The sequence below is a fragment of the Vipera ursinii genome, assembly GCF_947247035.1.
Source record: "Vipera ursinii genome assembly, chromosome: 2".
In the NCBI taxonomy this organism is placed as follows: domain Eukaryota; kingdom Metazoa; phylum Chordata; class Lepidosauria; order Squamata; family Viperidae; genus Vipera; species Vipera ursinii.
The window spans coordinates 108,660,484-108,682,084 of record NC_139513.1 but is presented as its reverse complement, the minus strand read 5'-3'; the positions used below and the strand labels follow the sequence as shown (position 1 = coordinate 108,682,084).

At 38.3% G+C, this 21,601-nt stretch overlaps 1 protein-coding gene across 2 annotated transcripts in view; it reads left to right on the top strand.

Annotated features, from left to right (window-relative positions):
- PKN1 (protein kinase N1) overlaps positions 1 to 21,601 on the top strand; it is an 89,001-nt gene that overhangs the window by 46,641 nt on the left and 20,759 nt on the right. Inside the window, exons 1-5 of one of the 2 annotated variants that reach the window (XM_083357051.1) lie at positions 8,438 to 8,539; positions 9,806 to 10,106; positions 17,955 to 18,100; positions 19,890 to 20,019; positions 20,658 to 20,803. In XM_083357051.1, the coding sequence (XP_083213177.1) occupies positions 8,528 to 8,539; positions 9,806 to 10,106; positions 17,955 to 18,100; positions 19,890 to 20,019; positions 20,658 to 20,803 (735 nt within the window). In that variant the 5' untranslated portion in view covers positions 8,438 to 8,527. Of the gene's footprint in view, positions 1 to 8,437; positions 8,540 to 9,805; positions 10,107 to 17,954; positions 18,101 to 19,889; positions 20,020 to 20,657; positions 20,804 to 21,601 lie in introns of those variants that run through there. The other variant, XM_083357050.1, reaches the window with a different exon arrangement.

The window sequence follows — 21,601 nt, the reverse complement described above, 5'->3', positions numbered from 1 at the left end:
GATAGTTCTTTTCTCAATTCCAGTCCAGCCTTGCTCCAGAGAGGATATGAGCCAGCTGCCTTCACAAACCATGAAATGCAGACTCCTTCATATTTACCTCTTCTTTCTTTGTTCCCTTTTTTCCTCCGTTTTCAGTTTAGTAACTCAGATGCAGGGCCAGGAGAGTCACAAATCGCAATGGCTAGAGCTGAGGCAAGGGTCTGCTCCCAAATGGCATGATAGTATACTTCGTTGTTTGACTACCAACCAGTGCTTCCGCTGCTGAGGGAGGGATAGGGTTGCACTGCAGATGAACCAAAGAAAGGGAATTTCACTAATACTCCTACTCTTCTTATGCAAGGACCTTAATGAAAGATCTGCAACCAAGCATTCCTTCTCAGTCTTCAAACTGGAGAATAAGCATCATGTGGTCCACCTACACATTAAATTGGCTTCCTTATTAAGACCACCCGATACCTATAGTTTCCATCATGGCCCTTTAGGCAGAGCCTCATTCAGCCACTGTAAAAATTATCCTTAATGGAAAGTAGCTATAATGTAGGAGATGACTAGGGTGAGACTGAGGGAGAGATCAAACATGTCAGCAGTCTTGAATCCCTTTGCGTCCACAAGAAATCTAAGTCCAGCACTTCCTGAATTCCTTTGATTCTTATCTATTGCCAATTTGCTTTGACCAATAGTAGTTCAGATTTTGTACAGAGTGTTAGCCTGCCGTAAATGTGTATTCATTTGAACCACCTTGACTCGTGATTTCCTGCACTTGATATATAACCTTTGTTGGGCCTATGTCAAAAATAGGTGAGCTTTCTGCCAAAAAGAAGTTCTGTACCATCCAGTGAGTGCTATCACTTTGTGCCTAGATACAGCCTTCATAACCAAGATAAATTCAGTCTTTTGCAAGGATTAGGAAATGATTCATTCTTCTTTCTCCCCCACCTCAAGACAAAACTAGAGAAGAATTGGTAGAAACCAGGTACCAGATAAAACATCAAAATGTACCTGAGTAAGGAGAGTGGATTTCAGAGCCTCAGATAGCCTCCAGGTTTTCTTTCAACAGTGTCATCAGGCTTTTAAGTTTTATTGAATATGATCTTAACATGAATGAAGTTTATTTCAAATTAGGCTGCAGAACTCAGAATAAACTCTCCTCATTGAGAATTCTGATCTTCTTCTCTGGGAATGCAACTATCTTGATCACCTTTGACATTTACCAAGGCATTTCTAGAGTTGTCCCGTCTAAAGGTTCTCTCTAAAGACATCTATAGCACATTGTATTATAATATAGAATGTCTTCTCTCAGATGCAGGAAAGTACTATGTGAGATTTATCTATGAAGGTTCTCTTTTCACACAGGAGTTGGTGTAGCCAAACCACATAGATATTTCCAGGGCTTTTTTTTCTCATAGAACTCTCAGAACGGAGTTCCGGCACCTTTTTTGGATGGAACCTTGTAGGATAGGCAAGGCAGGTTGTATGACATGTGTGAGTTCCGGCACCTTTTTCTTTTACAAAAAAAGCACTGGATATTTCTGTAGTACAAAGTAGGAAGAAATACACATTGGGGGCCCCATCAATATGTGGAACCAGTGTACAGTATATAGTTTAACCATGTCTCCCTTATTCCTAATCTTCCCAAGTGTTCTTTTGTGGGCTTTTTTTCTGGTTTGTCATTATGAAACTGCGAAAAAGGAACTATCCCCTCCCACAGGAAGCTGCATCAGAACTCTTTCTAGGCTAACCTTGACTCTGGAGTGATAAGGAGATTCTGTAGAATTTCCTGTATCCTAAGAGAACTTTCATGGTAAGTCCAGTGTACCTTTCCAGGCTGTATAGTATTTTCTATTATGAAAAACTCATTTATATATGTTTAGAGGTGTATCTGTATTTTTACCCTAAAGAACTCAGTCTCAGATCTTTAAGATAAATCTTGTAGGAAATGCGTAGTAGACATGGAACAGCTTGTTTATTGCCTCCCGTTAGATGTATTTGCACCTCACTGTTGACATACATGATTTTTGAACTTTTCCAATACTTGCACAGTTTTGTCTTCTGTGACTGGAATACAGGAAAAAATCGAAAAAGTAAACGGAGCTTTGTCCTCTTCCATGTAGAATCATGCTGGCCTTAACTTTGCTGTCCTAACATTAGCTAAAGAGCTTTCCTCCCTCTTGCCTTGACCTTTGCATTGCAGTGTCTGCTACGCTGTGTTAAGGTCAACTCTGATTCTGAAGGAAGTGTGGTGAGTCAGCAGGAACTTCATTTCCTGCATTGCATCAGAAGGTTCCAGAGCAAGCACAGAGGAGGTTCAGAGCGTGACTTGGCCTGAGTCCCACTCAGGGCTGAGAGAGCCAGTAAGACATACATGTCCCAATCTTCAAGAAATACAGTCTAAGCCTGCAAGTGCCATTCTGGCGAGGTTTATCTTCACAGCCACACTAGCAGATTCCTTTTGTTTTCACATCCTCACAGGACAGTGCCATTCCAGAAGACATTGGCCACGTCTGTACTTTTGTGTTACTTGCCCTGTAATATGTGCTCTGTTCCTTCTGGCTGCTTGCTTCCTCAGTACAAACAGTATTAAATTTTTATGCAAAATGATTTAATAGTTTTGTGAATCATACCAGCTGGGACTGATATAAATTCACAAATGTTTGAATTTATGGAATATTTTCTAATCCAAGATTTATAATATGGAGAAACATAATAAAAGTGTTGCAGATACACTATATAAGTTATTTCGTGTAAGCAATGTAAGAAACCCTTATAGATCATGTGAAAAAGAAATTTTGAAAAGCCAACACATTTATTTGCTAAAGTAATGAACCCTCAAAGATGGCATCTCTCAGAGATTAGTTACTCCTGCATAATTGAACTTGTTTTATCTAATCAGTGTTACAAGGATGCACCTTTCATAGTAGATTTGTTTTGTTTCTTATACCAATTAAGTATTGATAGATTCTCTATATGTGTGTGTGTGTGTGTGTGTGTGAGAGAGAGAGAGAGAGAAGTATTTGTCAAGTCTTTTTGAATATCTTGCTAGTTAAATCTTCTTTCCTGTTTCAGCCTAGCCCAAGGCTATCCGCAGCTATAGTCACAACTTACGACAGTTCATTATTTGTGTAAATTATTCAAATTGCTAATATATATATATATATTGATATATATATATCATTGGGTTGGGAATGATGTAATGTACTTAATTATTCATTATTTTAATTATTAGCTTTGTAGCTAGTAGAAAAACTATTACGACCATCCTTGTTCCCCTTCTTACCTGCATTCTAGTCAGTATGGAAAGCAAACCATATAGTTACATAAAGACAATATATTTTCAAAAGGTGAGAAAATAGCTATTATCTGTTAGTTTGTTCTTCACAGCAACCTTTAGTACATCTTGAAATTATTTTGCATCCAAAATAGCCTTAATTGGCTTAAATCAGTCTACCACCTTTTGCATTCCATTCTGTGATTTATCGCTTGCAAACTCTTGGCCTCCTTGCTTTTTTCTCTCAGCTGTTTTTCTTAGTTTGAAGAAAAATTCTGAGCAATGTAAAAACCTTTCTCACTATATTGTTATCCTATATGTGAGTTGGGCAACTATATAAATTTATTTGTTAAAAAAAATAAGTAAATGTGCAATTTTAATTGGTCCATATGAAGAAGTTATCCTAGCTGTAATTTTGGAATCCTCCTCCCCTTTGAAAATTCACTCTCAAATATAGTAAGGAAAAGTGAATGAAAGGGAAAGACTGAGAATATTGTGGTTAGAGAGGATTGAAATTTTATTTGAAATTGGGTATGGCTGTGATGGAAGAAAGGCAGTTTGCAAAATTGGAACGATATGAAGTGGGTGTAGGGAATGGTCATAACGTAAACTAGATTTACGTTTGTTTTGCTTTTGTCTTCTATCTCAAATTTATTTTGCTTATTACTTTTGTTTCCCCCCTCCCCCCGCTTCATGTAGTAACAGTGCTTAACTGCGTAGAGAATAACATGGTAGATATGTATTTATGTAAAATTAACTCATAAAGTATGAGAAGTCAGCAGGAGGATATGCGAGCCTCATTTTCATTCCTTCAGTTGGCCTCTGTTTTGGTGTTACTAGCAAATGCAGGAACTGTATTAGGAAGTGGTTTGTTTGCACACAAGTTGGAAGAGCTGTTTGAATCAACATGCAGGAAGTGAGGGTGCAGTCAGCACACAGTAGCAAGCGAACCAGTGGCCTGCTGTTTTATCTCCTGGCTCTCGGATGTCCTTTTCAGAACCAGACACCAGCTCTGAGCATGACCTGGAGGTACCACCTTTTGAAAGGGAGCATGAGATGATTGGGAAATCACTTGAACATTCCTCTCCTTTTTCTTGCATCTCTTAATAACCAGAGAGGGAGGCTCTTTGTGCCAAGCCTTATAGTAGTATGAATACGGAAGTTAAATGGGAGGTGGAATTTCAGATTAAGTGAGGAATTAGGCTGGAGAAACATTATAGCACAAATATAGAGATATGGGTGTATATCCAGTGGTAGGATTCAGCCGGTTCACACCAACTCGGCAGAACTGGTAGCTATTTTTTGTTGCCCAGGCCTAGAATGGACTTCCAGAAGCGGCATCCGCACAAAGAACTGGTTGTTCACATATCTGAATCCCACTACTATGTGTATCCTGCACCATAAAGTGTGTTTCTCTTTTGAGATCCATGGTGCCTTACCCACAAATGACCTGGAAGTTTGAATTCTTAATTTGCTGTACAATGGAGGATTGGTGCCTGATCTAAAATATTGCTGAATATTACAGAATAACTACATTAAAGACTTAAACAAGCACACTTTTATACGAAAGGAGAGCCTCATGCAAGACTGGGTGAGGGCTGCATATCCATAGATTTAATCTAGCCGAATATTTACCATCATCCCACCATCTGAGGACAGCTTGCTGAGGAATGGTGGTAAGAGTGGCGTGTTTGGCAATCTCAGTGGATTAGGGGAAAATATTGTCGGCCATGTGTGGAGTTTAAGAGAAGAAACGACAGCATACAGCAGCAATAGAGTTACGAGTTTGTTGAGTGGAGTACAAATACTGTGTATTAAGAAAGAATAAGCTTACAATTTTTTACTGCAGAACGTATTTGATGTCATAAAGTCTTTATGTATTAACTAGAATTATTTTTTAAAACATTAGTCTTATCAGAGAGCAAATCCATGCAAGTTTCTGTTCATTTAGAGAGATCTATCTGCATCTTGCCTTGCTCCAAACCTTTAGTGAACTGGCTCTCTTTTTCTCCTCCCATTCACTTCAGTGTAATATTTTAGCTATTCCCACTGCTATTTTCTCTGATTCTTTAGGTTTACCCTAGTATGGAAAATGACAATTAATACATAGGGGAAAAAAGGGGCCCCTTCCTCCTCCAATGTTTGGAACATTCTTCCTTGTTTCGTGAAACATGAGAAGACAGCAGCTGCCCGTTGCGTTTTCTAGCCCACTTCTTAAATTCCCTTCAGGAGGTTTCTCACATGTTGATTATGTTATTGAATGAGCAGCGTGAATGTCATTTTATTACACAGCTGATTATTTTGGGGTTGTAGTCTGTAGTTGGAATACTGTAATCGCTTCTGACTTCCGGGGCAAGAAGAATCTGCTGGTCTATAATTTCCCATTCCAAGTGGGCACCAATTTGTCCATTATTAGTGACTAATTTTTACTCAGTTCCTATCCTTAATTTTGACTTGGGAGATCCTCCTGGATTTGGGGCTTCTGCTTAAGGAGCAGATGGACCTAGCCAGGCTAGGGAGATTTTACATAGAGGCATTTTGTGTGCCGGTTACACCCATTTACTGAACCAAGAGATATTATACAGTAGTCATGCCCTGGTCATTTCCTATCTGGATTACTGTGATTTCCTCTGTAAGTAAGGATTCTCGAGATCCCTCTGGAAATTATGCAGTTTTGGGCGTCCATATTTTGCCCATATTACACTGCTGTGTATGAGCTTCTCTGAGTCCCAGGGGTTTTGTTACGAGGGGCAGAATTCAAGATGGTGGTTTTCGCCTTTGATGCCAAGGTTACTTGGGAGTCTGTATCTTCTTGAGTGTATCTGTCCATCACATCCAGTTACAGTAGTCCTCGATTTACATCAGCTTATTTAGTGACCATTCAAAGTTACAACGGCACTGAAAAAAAGTGACCTATGACTGTTTTTCACATGTGATCAAAATTCAGATGTTTGGCAACTGGTTCATACTTATGACCATGGCAGTGTCCCAGGTCATGTGATCACCTTTTGCGACCTCCTGACAAGCAAAGTCAATGGGGAAGCTGGATTCACTCAACAACCACGTTATTAACTTATCAACTGCAGTGATGCACTTAACAACTGTGGCAAGAAATGTAAAAGAAGAAAAACTCACTTAAAAAATTCTTGCTCAACAACAGAAATTTTGGGCTCAATTGTGGTCATAAGTCGAGAACTACCTATAGATGGGTGGGTGAGCTTCAAGTCTTTTCTGTTAAATGCTGTCATCTAAGGGCGCCTAGGATTCCAGGGATTCAGCAAGCATTCGATTTTCTAGCTTTCTGTAACAGCTTGAAAAGCTGACTTTTCCACAAATATTAGGGTGAGATAAGGCTGAAGCCTAACAAGCGGGTATTTTAATGTGTGGGAGAGTGTTGCCTTGAGATGCCATGTGTTTTATTGCGATTGATTGGCTTTTTTGCTGTTTTTGTGTGTGGTCACTATGAGTGACATTATTAGACTTTTAAATAAATAAAAATAAAAAATAACTACGGTATATTGACAGAATTGAAAAGGATTTGGCTCTTATGAAGTATTGTTTGTTTGATACAGACCAGTATCATACAATAAATATTCTTTTTATAATAAATCCTTCTAAATACTAAGCACGTTTACAGAGTTGAATGATATGACAAATTGCGGTTAACTAAAATTGGAAATGAAAAGTCTTCAAATTTGTGGCTGTGATGAAAGAGAGGGAGACATGTGATAAATAAAAGGAACATGATGTAGCAAAGAGATACATACATTGTTACTAAATGTTAAATAATATATTCATGTATTAAATAGCATATTCTGCAGCATCAATTATAGGTCTATGTGCAAAATAAAACTGTTGTTTATTGCACTTCTTTATTGTTTTGTAGATTGCTCTGAGCTCGTTTAAGAGGAAGAATGATAGTAATACTTCTTATCTCAGTGAACAGATGGTAGAAACCTTGTGCTGTTGAAAAAAAAATCACAAGCTTTCCACCGTCTTTCAAAACAAAACAGTATTTTAAACACAGTGATCAATGAAATTCTGAAGGTAAAAATAAATAAATAAAGCAGCATTGGAACCAAATGGAAAAATAGAGGAAAAGAAACCACACAAAAGCAAACAAAATATCAATGTATTTGGAATCTTAAGGAGAAATGTTACCGTCCCTATTAGGTATTTCTATTCACAATTAGATTTGTATAGACCAGGGGTAGGCAACCTCGGCTCTTTAATGACTCATGGACTTCAACTCCCAGAATTCCTGAGCCAGCCTGGCTGGCTCAGGAATTCTGGGAGTTGAAGTCCATGAGTCATAAAAGAGCCGAGGTTGCCTACCCCTGGTATAGACATAAGTCTTAAGATAATTCCTATTCCAGCATAATTAAAATACCACATTGATCAGCTAAGATTTCAGTATAGGCTAACTTGTTTTGTGAAACTATTTTTGGTTTTTTATAGCAAAGTATGCAAGTATAGTTTTTTTTTTCTACCAGCTCTTCAAACTAGTAGTGCCTGTTAGGAGTTCTGTAGCCCTAATATATAAGTCTAAGCATGGGAATTATTGACTTTGTTTGCCAAGTGAAACAAGATTCTTAAGACTGCAGTTCAGGGAGGTTGGGAGCAGTTGTCAACATCAGCATCAAAAAGATATCCAGGGTAAAGCTGCATATGGTATATTCGGGGAAAGGAAGGAAGGAAAGTATGCTTGGATGCAGAAAAAAGACAGAAACCAAGATTTCTGGGTTTTATCTTTAGATGGAAAAGGGTGATGAGAAGGAATGTAGTTGGCCGTAGAACCTAGAAATTAGGTTCTAGGTCTGAGGAGAAAAGGAGCTTACAATAAAAATGGAATAGAGATTAAATATTGTCAAATATTGTCCTTGATCCATTTTTTCTTTTCCAGTCCTGTAGCTAATACAATTGTATATCTGTTTCTCTCTTGTTTCTTATTTTACTAGCAGGAATTCGCTATTAAAACAATGCTGTATATAAGTTAATGAATTACTTGAAGTATATTTTTTATTAAAATGAAACTGAATTTGGCTGATGAATTCTCCTTGCTTCCTTCAAGCCTGACTGCTGGGAAATTAGAATATTTGTTACAGCCAAACCCTACCTGTGATTAATCTTGACAGAGGTTCTTTAAGGGAGGGCCAACATCATGTACTATTACTTGAATTTAGCGTGCTTCAGGAAACCATATAATTTTCCAACTTCCTGCTTTTGATAAATGGCAAAATATGGGATGAGAATGAGGAATACATGCATATGAAGGTCATTTATATACATTTAATACTATATCCTCATTAGGCTTATGTTTGTGTAAATATTAATTTTTATTAAAATTTAATATTTAATTTTAATATTTAAATATTAATATTAAAATTTAAATTTAGTTTTAAATGTAGTGAATAATGATTGAAATTTAGATGTAAATTTAGTTTTCAACAACCAAGTTTATATATTTAAATGAACTTACAACCGCAATTGAGCCCAAAATTTCCATTGCTAAGCAAGGCAGTTGTTAAGTGAGTTTTCCCCCATTTTACAACCTTTTTGCCACAGTTGTTAAGCCAATCACTGCTGTGCTTAAGTGAATCATGTGGTCATTAAGCAAAGCTGGCTTCCCCCATTGATTTTGCTGGTTGGAAGCCGACTGGGAAGGTTGCAAATGGTGATCACATGACCCCGGGACAGTGCAACTGTCATAAATACATGCCAGTTGCCAAGCACTCAAAATTTTGATCATGTGATCATGAGGATGCTCCTTAATGGTTGCAAGTGTGAAAATCGGTCTTAAATCACTTTTTTCAGTGCCTTTGTAACTTCGAATGATCACTAACTGAATGGTTGTAAGTCAAGGACTACATGTAGATTCCTTGTTTTAAATTGAAACACTCAGTAATGACTGATTTTATTCCATACCAGAATTGAGGTAATTCTTGACTTACAACTGTACCATTGTTTAATGATGGTTTGAAGTTACAGCAGCGACGGAAAAAAATGACTTACAACCCATCCTTGAAGTTACAACCATCACATCGCTTCCACAGTCATGTGATCACATTTATGATAGTTGCAGCCTTTTGTGATTAGTGCTTGTGATTTGAGACTTTCTCAGCCAGCTTTTGATAAACAAAGTCAATTGGAGAAGCTGGATTTGTTTAATGGCCATGTGACACATTGACAATCACGATGATTTGTTTAACAATCAGGTTTTATCGCATGACAATTTGTTTAATGCTTAGCAACTGAAATTCCACTCCCAATTGTAATTGTAAGTTGAGGACTACCTATATTGCATTGTAGTTGCTGCTTATATTTAGAGACAGCTACTCGTTGCAACTATAATACATTCAAGGAAAGGGTTAAAATTGTTGAAGGGGTTCAGTTTGTTGGATTTTTTTTTTGCCTAGTTTACAGCACTAGGATATTTTCAAGGCTTTTACAATTTCAGAAAGGAATCAAAGGGACAGAGACAAATATTAATGTTGATAGCCTTTTTTGGTAAGTAACTTTTTTGCCATGCTTCTTTTGCAGAGTGACCCAGGCAACTGGTCAGTCCTGGAGCACCTGGGTCTGGACCACAGCTCAGATTTTTCAGACACCAGCGTGCAGCAGAAATTGGATGAGGAGAAAGAGAAAATTAAACGTGAGATCCGCAAAGAACTGAAAATAAAGGAGGGAGCAGAAAATTTGCGCAAGGCTACCACAGACCGTAAGAATCTCTCCAATGTGGAAAACTTGCTCAAGAACTCCAACCGCAAACTGGAGACGTTGCATCACCACCTTCAGGATCTCAATGCACACATTGTGGTCAAGGACCCCGAAGAGCTGGGGGGTGAGTGTGCTAAATTTTGGTGTGTGTGTGTGTGTGAGAGGGGGGAGAAACATGGATTAGATATTACATGGTGCAGAGAGAAGCAGTCATTTGGAAAAGGAACTAAAGATTGTTGTCAGCTCTCGGTAGAATAAGCACAATAAATTTCCCTAGAAGAGGTTTATAGCAGTAGAAAACCATTCTTAATCTGAGTTTTGATGGTTTCTTTCATTAGGAAAGAAACAACCAGTGACACCTTTCTGAAAACTCTGCTGGCTGATGAGGAAATTAGGCAATGTTTGTGTTTGTCTCTGATATAATGGCTGGCACTTCAAAGGAAGCAATTACTTTGTCAAAAACTGTGCATTACTTACTTATCTAGATCTGATGGCATCTCCATATATTCTCAAGGGATTTTGTAGTACATTTTGTGTGTGTGTAGTATACTGTATGTGTGAGAGCCAGTTTGGTCTAGTAGTGGTTAAGGCACCAGACTAGAAAGAGACTGAATTCTAGGCCTGCCTTAGGCATAAAAGTTGGCTGGGTGGTTTTGGCCCAGTCCTCTCTCTCAACCCTCAATGTCAGGCCTAGGCAACAAGCTGGCCAGTCAATTCTTGTTGCAACCAAGTGTTGCTCTCCCTACCCAAAAAGTGGACCCTGCACTTTTAGAGAAACACTAGGAAGAAAAAAAAAGATAGTACATGTGTGTGCACGAGCATATGGAGCCTGTGAATCTATCTTCTCTTGCGGACTTTCCAACATTGAAACTTAAAGTAAAGGCACTTATTCGAAACCAAATGCTTTGAGGTTGATAAGAGTGCTGCTCTGATTTGTAATACGTGTCTCATGTATAATAAATTCTTCCTGCATGAGTAATAATTCATTTGAATTATTGTTCAAGTTCTTTAACAAATTGAATTTAGTTACTGATAGGTTGATGTGTCTAGCCTATTATTTATTTATTGGTGTATTCATTCATTTTAGCTTACTTATTAGATTTATATCCTGTCCTTCTTTCAAGACAACAAATGATGTATGTAGCACTCCCTTTTCCTGTTTTTCCCCTCAATAGCAACCTCCCTTTGACATAGGTTGGGCCAGTGTTTCTTAACCTTTGCAGTTTGAAGCTGTATGGACTTCAACTCCCAGAATTCCCCAGCCACCATGGGGAAAATTCTCAGAGTTGAAGTCCACACGTCTTAAAATTGCCAAGGTTGATGGTGAAGGTTCTTCACTGAGTTGGGCGGAACATGCCCCAAAGAGCCATCTGAGATTTCACGACTTGGAACTTGAGCTGTAGCCTTTCTGACCATCTATATAATCAAAACAGGTAACAGAAGGGGGAAAAAAACATTAAAATGCATGCATGAAGTTTTAAAAATATTCAAAGTGCTTTCCATCCCTCAGCTCCAATCTACAGCATCTATCTTTCCTCTAAAATTTTGGGCTGAGTAGTTTTCGGGTGAAGAAGGAGAGTGCAAAACTTGGGTTGAAACTTAACATTAAGAAAACCAAGATCATGGCATCTGGCCCTCTCAATTCCTGGCAAATAGATGGGGAAGAAATGGAGGTAGTGACAGATTTTGTTTTCCTGGGCTCCAAGATCACCGCAGATGGGGACTGTAGCCAAGAAATTAAAAGACGCTTGCTCCTGGGAAGGAAAGCCACGGCAAATCTAGACAGCACACTAAAAAGCAGAGACATCACCCTGTCAACAAAAGTGCGTATAGTCAAGGCTATGGTCTTCCCAGTTGCAATGTATGGCAGTGAAAGTTGGACCATAAGAAAGGCTGAGCGCCAAAGAATTGAGGCCTTTGAACTATGGTGCTGGAGAAGACTCCTGCGAGTCCCTTGGACTGCAAGGCGATCAAACCGGTCAGTCCTAGAGGAGATCAACCCTGACTGCTCTTTAGAAGGCCAGATCCTGAAGCTAAAACTCAAATACTTTGGCCACCTAGTGAGAAGGAAGAACTCACTGGAGAAGAGCCTAATGCTGGGAAAGATTGAGGGCAATAGAAGAAGGGGACGACAGAGAATGAGGTGGCTGGATGGAGTCACTGAAGCAGTAGGCGTGAGCTTAAATGGACTCCAGAAGATGGTAGAAGACAGGAAGGCCTGGAGGAATGTTGTCCATAGGGTCGCGATGAGTCGGACACGACTTCGCAGCTAACAACAACAACAACAGTTTTCTTCTCTTTCTTATTTCTCAGTTATTCTGGACTGTGACAGTGGCTCATTTTATATGATAGATTATGCGGATTGTAGCCTGACAAGTCCAGGAGTAGTAGCTGTTGAAAGATCAATATACTAATTTCAGAATCAATTTATTTGTTTATTTAGCAAATTTATATAGCCACCCAACTCATACATAGGTGACTCCATATAGCTTATAACATCCATCCATCCATCATCTATCTCAAAATCAATATACCTCTATCATTATGCATGCATTTTATATTTTTGTTAGTTTTCACATTTATATTTCTATTGAATGAGATCTGTCAGCCACTTTTTTGTATTTTAAAGAAATGCAAAGTAATAACTATTTATTTACTGGCTAAAATAAACACAGATGTAAATCAGCATTTTCATAACCTTATTTTCTAAACCAATTCTACCTTTTAGGAAAGCATATGAAAAGAATTAATGTTATTAATCCAGTTTCAGTTTGCTTCATCTGTTACTGATGACACACAGTATCAAAACCAAATGATTTCCTTATGTATAGTTAGCATTATGAACCTTTAATAGAAGTTGTTTAGTCGCCAAGGATTGTTTCAAAAAGCTCTTTGTATATAATCCACACTCCAGTCTGTTGGCAAGTGAAACCTGAAAATTCAGGAGGGAAGCAGACCTGATGAATGCTTTTTCCTCTCTTGCTTAGGGCTACCCTATCTGGGATGCGAAAGACCAGATTTGGATAGGAGTAGCACAGTGATACAGAATAGTCTCACTGCAGTCCAATGGTCATCTGGAACAGATCAGATGCCCCTACTATTTCATTGTCCAGTTTTTATTCCAGCCATTGCAGAGATGTGGGTAACAGGAAGATAAACTCTTGATCTTCTCAGAATTAATCTTATGGGACAAAAAGAGGCAGAAAGAAAATGCCATCTCCTCTTGAAGTGGTAGAGATTAAGCAAAATCAAGATGGTCCCCCAGAGTTCTTGGTGTAGACCAGCATGTGTTTCTGCTCTTATCTTTCTTGTGGAATACTTGCCCTGCATCTTGTCCTTTAGTAGAGAGTTCAGCAAGGCAAGAACTGTGTTGTACAAAACTTAGGACTGCATCATATGTAGAAGCTGCTGAAACTTTATCAAAGAGGAAGTGGCTGCTATTGTACCTGACTCCATTCTAAAACGCATGCCACAAAATGGAGGAGGAGAGAAGTTCAGACAGTAAACAGCTGGACTAGAAAGAGTTTGGTACATGGGTGTGGCTATTTCCTCTTCAGTGGGGGGGGAAATAGTAATGATTTTGGGCCCAAAACTCAGAACTCCTGCAAACAAAAACAAGAAACACTACACTGAGCTTTATAAGCTTTAGGGAAATGCTACTGTGGTATATACTGTGCACCCACAGCCCCTACTGATGAGAGAATTCTGACTAGAAGAATGCTTGAGCTTGACTCCATTTAGTCCTGCAAATTTTGGTATGATGTTGTTGAACAACACTGTCCATATTCTGTGGGATTTTCCATTCCAGAATCACTTGCTTAAAAGATATGAATTGATCAGGACTGAAGAAGATTCTTGGATGAAAAGCGAAATATCTTCAAGGAAAAACAAAGTCCACTTGCCTTTTTGAAAAATCATCTTTGGGATATCAGAAGCTCCTTTTCTTAAAAGGCGAAAGATTTATACGATCTGAAGAGAAACCAGAGTATAGAGGCTCCTTTTCTTTAATCAAGAGTCTGGTAGCACTTTTTTGAGTAACACATTTAAAGGCTTTTGAGACACAGAGTTCACATCAACAGTTTCACTTCACTGATGAAATGAGCTATAGCCTCCCCCCCTCTCCCTTATTATTTATAAGTAACCCAAGGTGGCAAACATATATAATACTGCTTCCTATTTTTCCCACAACAACAACCCTGAGAGGTAGACTGGGCTCAGATAGATTGGGTGGATTTTATGCCCAAAGCAGGACTAGAATTCACAGTCTCCTAGTTTCTAGCCCAGCACCTTAACAATTATACCACATCTACACTTTTCAATAAAATGTGTTAATTTGAAAACGCACTACCAGATTTGATTTTTTTTCTCTACCAGAGACTACCATGATTCTCTTCCTCTAAGGTCTACAATGGGAAGCTGCTTTTCTATAAAAAGTGTTGTCCTAGTTGGTTTGCTTTACCGTAAAGCAAATAATTACCAAGCCATAAATACCAAGCTGTTCTGCCAGTCTTTCTTAAGAATAAGCATCTAATTTCATAGTTAGATCCTTGCCCCAGGAAATCAAAAGGACCGTAAACACTAATTTGGAAATTTATGACCTGACAACTGTCTAATGCCAGATCCACAAAATATTGTCTAGGACCCAAAATGTACATAGATAGAATATAAATTATATAAATACTCTAATAGAGTAGAAGAAATGGAGGTAGTGACAGATTTTATTTTCCTGGGCTCCAAGATCACTGCAGATGGAGACTGTAGCCAAGAAATTAAAAGACGCTTGCTCCTCGAGAGGAAAGCCATGGCAAATCTAGACAGCACACTAAAAAGCAGAGACATCACCCTGTCAACAAAAGTGCGTATATTCAAGGCTATGGTCTTCCCAGTTGCAATGTATAGCAGTGAAAGCTGGACCATAAGAAAGGCTGAGCGCCAAAGAATTGAGGCCTTTGAACTATGGTGCTGGAGAAGACTCCTGTGAGTCCGTGGGACTGCAAGGCGATCAAACCTGTCAGTCTTAGAGGAGATCAACCCTGACTGCTCTTTAGAAGGCCAGATCCTGAAGCTAAAACTCAAATACTCTGGCCACCTAATGAGAAGGAAGGACTCACTGGAGAAGAGCCTAATGCTGGGAAAGATTGAGGGCAATAGAAGAAGGGGACGACAGAGAATGAGGTGGCTGGATGGAGTCACTGAAGCAGTAGGCGTGAGCTTAAATGGACTCCAGAAGATGGTAGAGGACAGGAAGGCCTGGAGGAACATTGTCCATACGGTCGCGATGGGTCGGACACGACTTTGCAACTAACAACAACAATAGAGTAGCAGTGTCCACAGAATGTAGATAATATATGCGTTATAAAAAAACACTCCTACATAGTTTTATTTATTATTTATTTATTAATCCAATTCATATTGCCGCCCATCTGCCCGAGAAACTTTGTATGGCAGACAGAGTAAAAACTGAGAATTCCATGAAACCTCAAAAACTAACAAACCCCCCCCCCAAAAAAAAAAAAACATTAGGTTGATTGAGTCTTACCATTTTCTCTTGTGGCCTCATTGGAAATGTGTTGTTCAGTTGAGAAAATTGTGTAATAAATCCTACTACTAGATTTGACATATTTCCATTGTTTAACCTTTTACACTTAAAGAAATAACAACATGTTCTATTTGTCCCTTCAGTTTCTCTCTCATCACGTCAAGTAAAATATGTCCTACATTAAATGGTTTTTCATTGAAATAGGGCTCTTTCTCAGCACTAATAAGATGCAGCTGCTTTGTAACAGGCATTACCTGTTTTATGGAATTATATTTGCGAAGGCCTATGATTTAAACCAGGATATTTGCTTTTATGAGAGCCAGTTTGGTGTAGTACTTAAATACACCAAGACAGAAAGCAGGAGACTATGAGTTCTAGTCCTCCCTAAGGCAGGAAGTCAGTGGGATAGTTTTGGGCCAATTATTCACTTTCAACCCTAGAAGAAGGCAGCGTCAAACCATTTCTGAAAATATTGCCAAGAAAACTGCATGGACTTGTTCATCCAGACTGACTCCAGACATACACACACAAAATCCTCTTATATGTGATATATTGTAAGCTACAAAGTAGATCATATTGAGAAATCTGACCATTGCTTGTGGCAGATCTTCCTATGTCCTCCATACATATTTTAACTTTATGCCTTAATTATAACCTTTATAATTCAGAATATTTTCAAGGTATCTAAAATATCATTTAAAGTAATATTTTAAAAATAAACCATGAAACTGCAAAATCTGTTTTACTAAACTAGTGTTCCCAACCAGATTGGTTAACAGCCATTTTTATTATCTATAGTGGCTGAGGAATGATAGGCATTGCAATCCAACACATTTAACTCTATGGCTGTGAAAGAACATATCAAACACTTCCTACATTTTAGATATTAAAAATCATTTTAAAATTTGTTTATATCAGATATCTATTGAGTAGTCTTCAGGAGAACATTTGAGAATTGGATTACTAGTACTGCAAGGGTCCTCTTCCCAACAAAGTAAAGCATTTGATTGTTAGTCACTGGGAATAGTCTTTAGATACTCCTGTTATAATCTTTGAAAGTCAAAGAAAGTTTGCAATGTGCATTTTGAATTATGGTTAAGGCACAAGGCTAGAAACTGGGAGCATGAGTTCTAGCTCTGCCTTAAGCATGGAAAAGCAGCTGGTTGACTTTGGGCCAGTCACTTCTCTCAGCCTCATCTCACAGGGTTGTTGTGAGGAAAATAGGAAGAGGAAGGAGTACAGGTAATCCTTGACTTACAACTATTCATTTTGTGACTGATGTTACAGCAGCACTGAAAAAAGTGACTTATGATCCTTTTTTACACTTACAACCCCATGGTCACATGATCAATTTTCAGACCCTTGGCAACTGGCTCAGATTTATGACCGTTGCAGTGTCCTGGGGTCATGTGGTCACCTTTTGTCACCTTCTGACAAGCAAAGTCAAGGGGGAAGCTAGACTCACTTAACAACCGGGTTACTAATTTAACAACTGCAGTGATTCCCTTAAAAGCTGTGGTAAGAAAGGTTGTAAAACGGGACAAGGCTCACTTAACAATTGTTTTGCTTAGCAAGAGAAATTTTGGGCTCAGTTGTGGTCATAAGTCGAGGACTACCTGTTTTAGGTATGTTAAGTTATTCATAAAAAATAATAAAGGCAGGTTATAAAACAATAAGTGAGCAAGAGACTAGAGTATTTTCAAGATATATTAAATTATTTCTCCAAATAAATTGGGTAGACTTGTGCCTCCTTCTCTTAAGTTATTGTGTTTACTTACATTTCTTTCCCACCTAGTTGAGTGATTGACCTGCCCCAAACTTGACAGAGGACATTATGGCGTTCAAACCCAAGAAAGCAAAAGCCAGATATTGGGGTGGAAAGGAAGGATGATCAAGTAAGAGATCAACTAGAAAATGTTAATGGGGAAAGGAGAAAAAGAAGGAATGAAAAGAGAGAAATAGTACTGTAGTTAAAAAGCAAGAGAGAAGCACTAACTCTGACAGAAGCAGCTATGTTAATGAAGTAATATTTATTCCCTATTCACAAATTTCAACTAAGAAGCAGTCTTGGCTGCTTTTTGATAATAAATTGAAATAATTACCCTCTTGCCAACATGAGGACCCTGAGGGCTGCACAAGACCTGTTCAATATAATATAAAAATGCTCAGCAGTTTTCTGTGGGTTTTTTTGATCACTGTATATTGCTGACATTGGTAAATCCTCTCCTCCCCTCCCCCCCCATGATAGAGAAGAGAATCAGAGAGGGGAAGGATGAATGTTTCTTTGCGGTATCTATGTCCCTGACACAGAGAACCTTCCATTCTTCTAGGCTTGTGACACCCTCTCCTTGCTTTCTGTCCAGAAATTCAGAGGGTTCTTTTTAAGGATGTGCATCCTGCTTACATTAATGTCTATGACTGATCCCTTTTTAGATGCCCCACAATCACCGGGCAGCCTGAGCCGATCAACAGCTAATAAAAGTCGTATTGCTGGTCTGGAAAAGCAGCTCAACATTGAGTTGAAAGTGAAGCAGGGAGCAGAGAACATGATCCAGATGTATGCCAACGGTGCTGCCAAAGTATGTTTGTTTGTTTTCCTTTCCACTGTCCTCCTCCTCTAAACAAAGGCATTTCTTGTCATTTTACACATGCTCAAGTAATATGTCTGCCCTGCAAAAGAAATATCTGCATCGGTGTCCTCAACCTGATAAGGAATCTGACTATCCGTCTAAGTCAGTGTTGGCTGTTTTAGTAGCCCCGTTCTCTCAAAAAGTGTTAGGAACTTTTTTCCCCCCAACCAAAGTATCCAAGACGTTTTAAATAAGAATGCATATCAGCATCCCTGGTTGCCCTTACATGTTTTTTTCCTGCAAAGCAGAAGTAACAAACCAATGTGCTGATTTCCAAAGTTCCTTAGATAATTACGGAATTATGTCTGTGTTGATGCTTGACATGTCTCCCACTAGAAACCTTTGGAATACACTGTTCTAAAATGTTTAAACAGTTTATAGCACAAGAACAAGCAGCTTCTGATAACTGCTCCTTCAAGGGGCTCAAGTTACCTTGAAATAGAACATTCCCTTGCTTTGCAAGTAGAAACAAAAATAGCACAACATTCTCTTGGGGAAGAGGAAAAAAACAACCTCATTTGGGGGTTAAGCTCATTTGGCCAACTCCTTACTGTGAACCATCCTCAGTACAAAAAGATCTGGAAAAAAATGCTTCTTTAAAACATTGAATGAAATGGTGTGGCCTATGACTTAGCAAATTGTGGTCTACATTTCATATATAATTAATTATATCCTTGATGCTGATTCTTATCATCCAAAAGACAAATATTGATTGAATTGATCTCACTGCTGCATTTTAGCATCCACGAACTTTGACAGAAGCAGATGCTTCTGTAAATCCAGGAATGTAATATATATATATATATATATATATATATATATATATATATATATATATATATATATATATATATATATATATATATATATATATATTTGCCGTTTGAAGTCATGGTTTCTCATAATTTAAAAAATCTGAATTTTGGAGTGTTCTTTAAATAAAGAATTATTTTGGAAATAATTTTGGCTGAAGAAATAGACAGTTCTTGTGATTAACTGAAAACCCATTAGAATTCCTGTATTCCCACTCCACTAGCAACATACGAGGGTAACAGTTTGAGTCCTCAGGCTTGGGAAGTATGTATGTATGTATTTATTCATTCATTATTTATTTATTTATTTATTCATTCATTTACTTTATCTATCTATCTATCTATCTATCTATCTATCTATCTATCTATCTATTTTTCTCTTATGACCATCCACTTGTCACATGATTCAGGATGGTGTACATCATTAAAGAACAATAAAACCCTATAATAAAAAAAGATCAACATAAAGTGGCAGGGGGAAAAAAATTATCCAAGTGGTCATACTGGTCAGAGACCCAGTTCTGAAGGGGGGGGGACTCAGGTCTTTAATGCCTTTTGAAAGGCAGACGGGGTCAAGGTCAGCCAGATCTCAAAGAGAATGCTGACCCAATGGCCAGGAGCAACAACAGAAAAGGCACATTTTCTGGATCCTGCCAGATTGATTGATTGATTACATTTTGGAAGATCACCCAACTCTTGATGGATGGGCAGAATTAAAGAGAGATAACTATTGGAGGTAATAATTGTTAATATCCTGGAAGGAAGGCAGTCCAGTTTGTTCTGTGTGTATTCTTACAGCTTATTTCGGTCAGTTGGTCTGTCAGCCTGTCTTAAACCTATTGCCAGCTACATTGATTTTTCTGTGATTTTCAATACTTTTCTTCTGCTGGAGAGAATTCAGTCCTCCCCTTTGGTCTTCTATCTAGGATCGGAAGCTGCTCCAGACAGCCCAGCAAATGCTACAAGATAGCAAAACCAAGATAAACATTATCCGCATGCAGATTCGCAAGGCTGTGCAAGCTGACGAGGTGCAGCTGACTATGGAAGATGGGCAAGGTGAAGAAGACAAGAAAAAAACCCCTGTTCGCTGCAAGCTCTGTTTATGTGATAGCCAGGCTGTCACTTCAGAAAGGCCAACGTTCCTGTTGCTCTCTCAAACTAGGAAATGGTTTTTTGGAACAGTTTAAAGTCCTGCCTTTTCCCCAACTGGTGTGAAGCCCCTATTTCTGGGTCTGGATGCAGGTCTGTGGGTTTCCCTTTGGAGCTAAGCACAAAGGGATCTATCATTCTTTTAAGCCAGGGATTCCTTTTTGGACTAGTATGCACCATAAAATGTAAGAGCTTGTCAAAGTAACAAAATGGCTGCTATGATAGGTAGGCAGTCACAATGCATCTATTTATGTTTATATCCTATCAGTGAGGCTGTTCTCTCTATTTTCTCCAGTTCCCTCCAGCCTTGGATGTTCCTTTCCTATTATTTGCAGGCAAATAGTCTTACCTCCAATAGAGCACTGGACTATATTCCTCCATCGTGTTTATTTCCTAAGAATGTCTTTACAAGGGGTTGAGGATATTCTGGGAAATACATAATAGTTAAGGCTGGCGCTGAACTAGGGAAGTTGTGGGTGTCATTTCGTGGCCCTGGTGCTAAGCATACAAATGGAAATAGACTGACTTTTTAATGTTCCTTGCAGGGAACACAGATCTAAGCGCCATAGAATTGAGAATTGAGGAGCTTCGCCATCACTTTCAAGTAGAATATGCTATATCTGAAGGTGCCAAAAATGTACTGCGCCTTCTGAGCTCCGGCAAAGTTCAGGATCGTCATGCTATTTCTGAGGTAATGGTGCAGTTTGCTTGGTTGGTAATATATAATAAAGATACATAAAATGATTGAAGAAATGAAGCAGTCAGCAATTCAGCGCTACTGTAAATTAGCCATAATTTACAGCAGAATAGAAATAACCTAAAATTCTTGTTTCCATTTATGCCATTCTCTGACATATATTTGCAACTTTTGCATCACCTGTTCCCAGACTGGTGTTTCTAGATGTGTTTGGCCCTACAAGTAAGCATTCTCAGCCGGTGTGCTTATTGTCCAAACACAACTTCCTATGCTAAATAGGCTCAGTCTTCTTTAGACTAAGCACTGTGTCTGACTTTGGGATGGAATCTTAAAAATCACAATTTAGAAAAAAGTTGCATTAAATTAAATTAAATTAAATTAAATTAAATTAAATTAATATGACTTTCTGATATATTTAATATTATCCCACTTCTGGCATATTAAAAATTACAGTTCAAAGACAACATTTGTGTCTGTTCTGGGAGATGGAAAGTCTAGAAACACAATAAACAAACATTTGAAGTGGATCACAGTTGACATTTTGGGAGGCCACTGTTGATCTGAAGCCTCACATTGTATGCCCTAGTCAATTAAATCCCTCAAACAAACAAAAAAGCAACTAGTTTTTGTCAAAGAAGTTGTGACAGGTTTATTCATTGTCAGAACATTTGCATCTAAATTCTAATAATTGCTGGAGAAGAGTTAAAAAAAACATTGCATTACATATAGATTTCCTATAACCTGTACCATGGGCACAGGGAATACTGCACTTTGGTTTCCTACTTTTAAGCT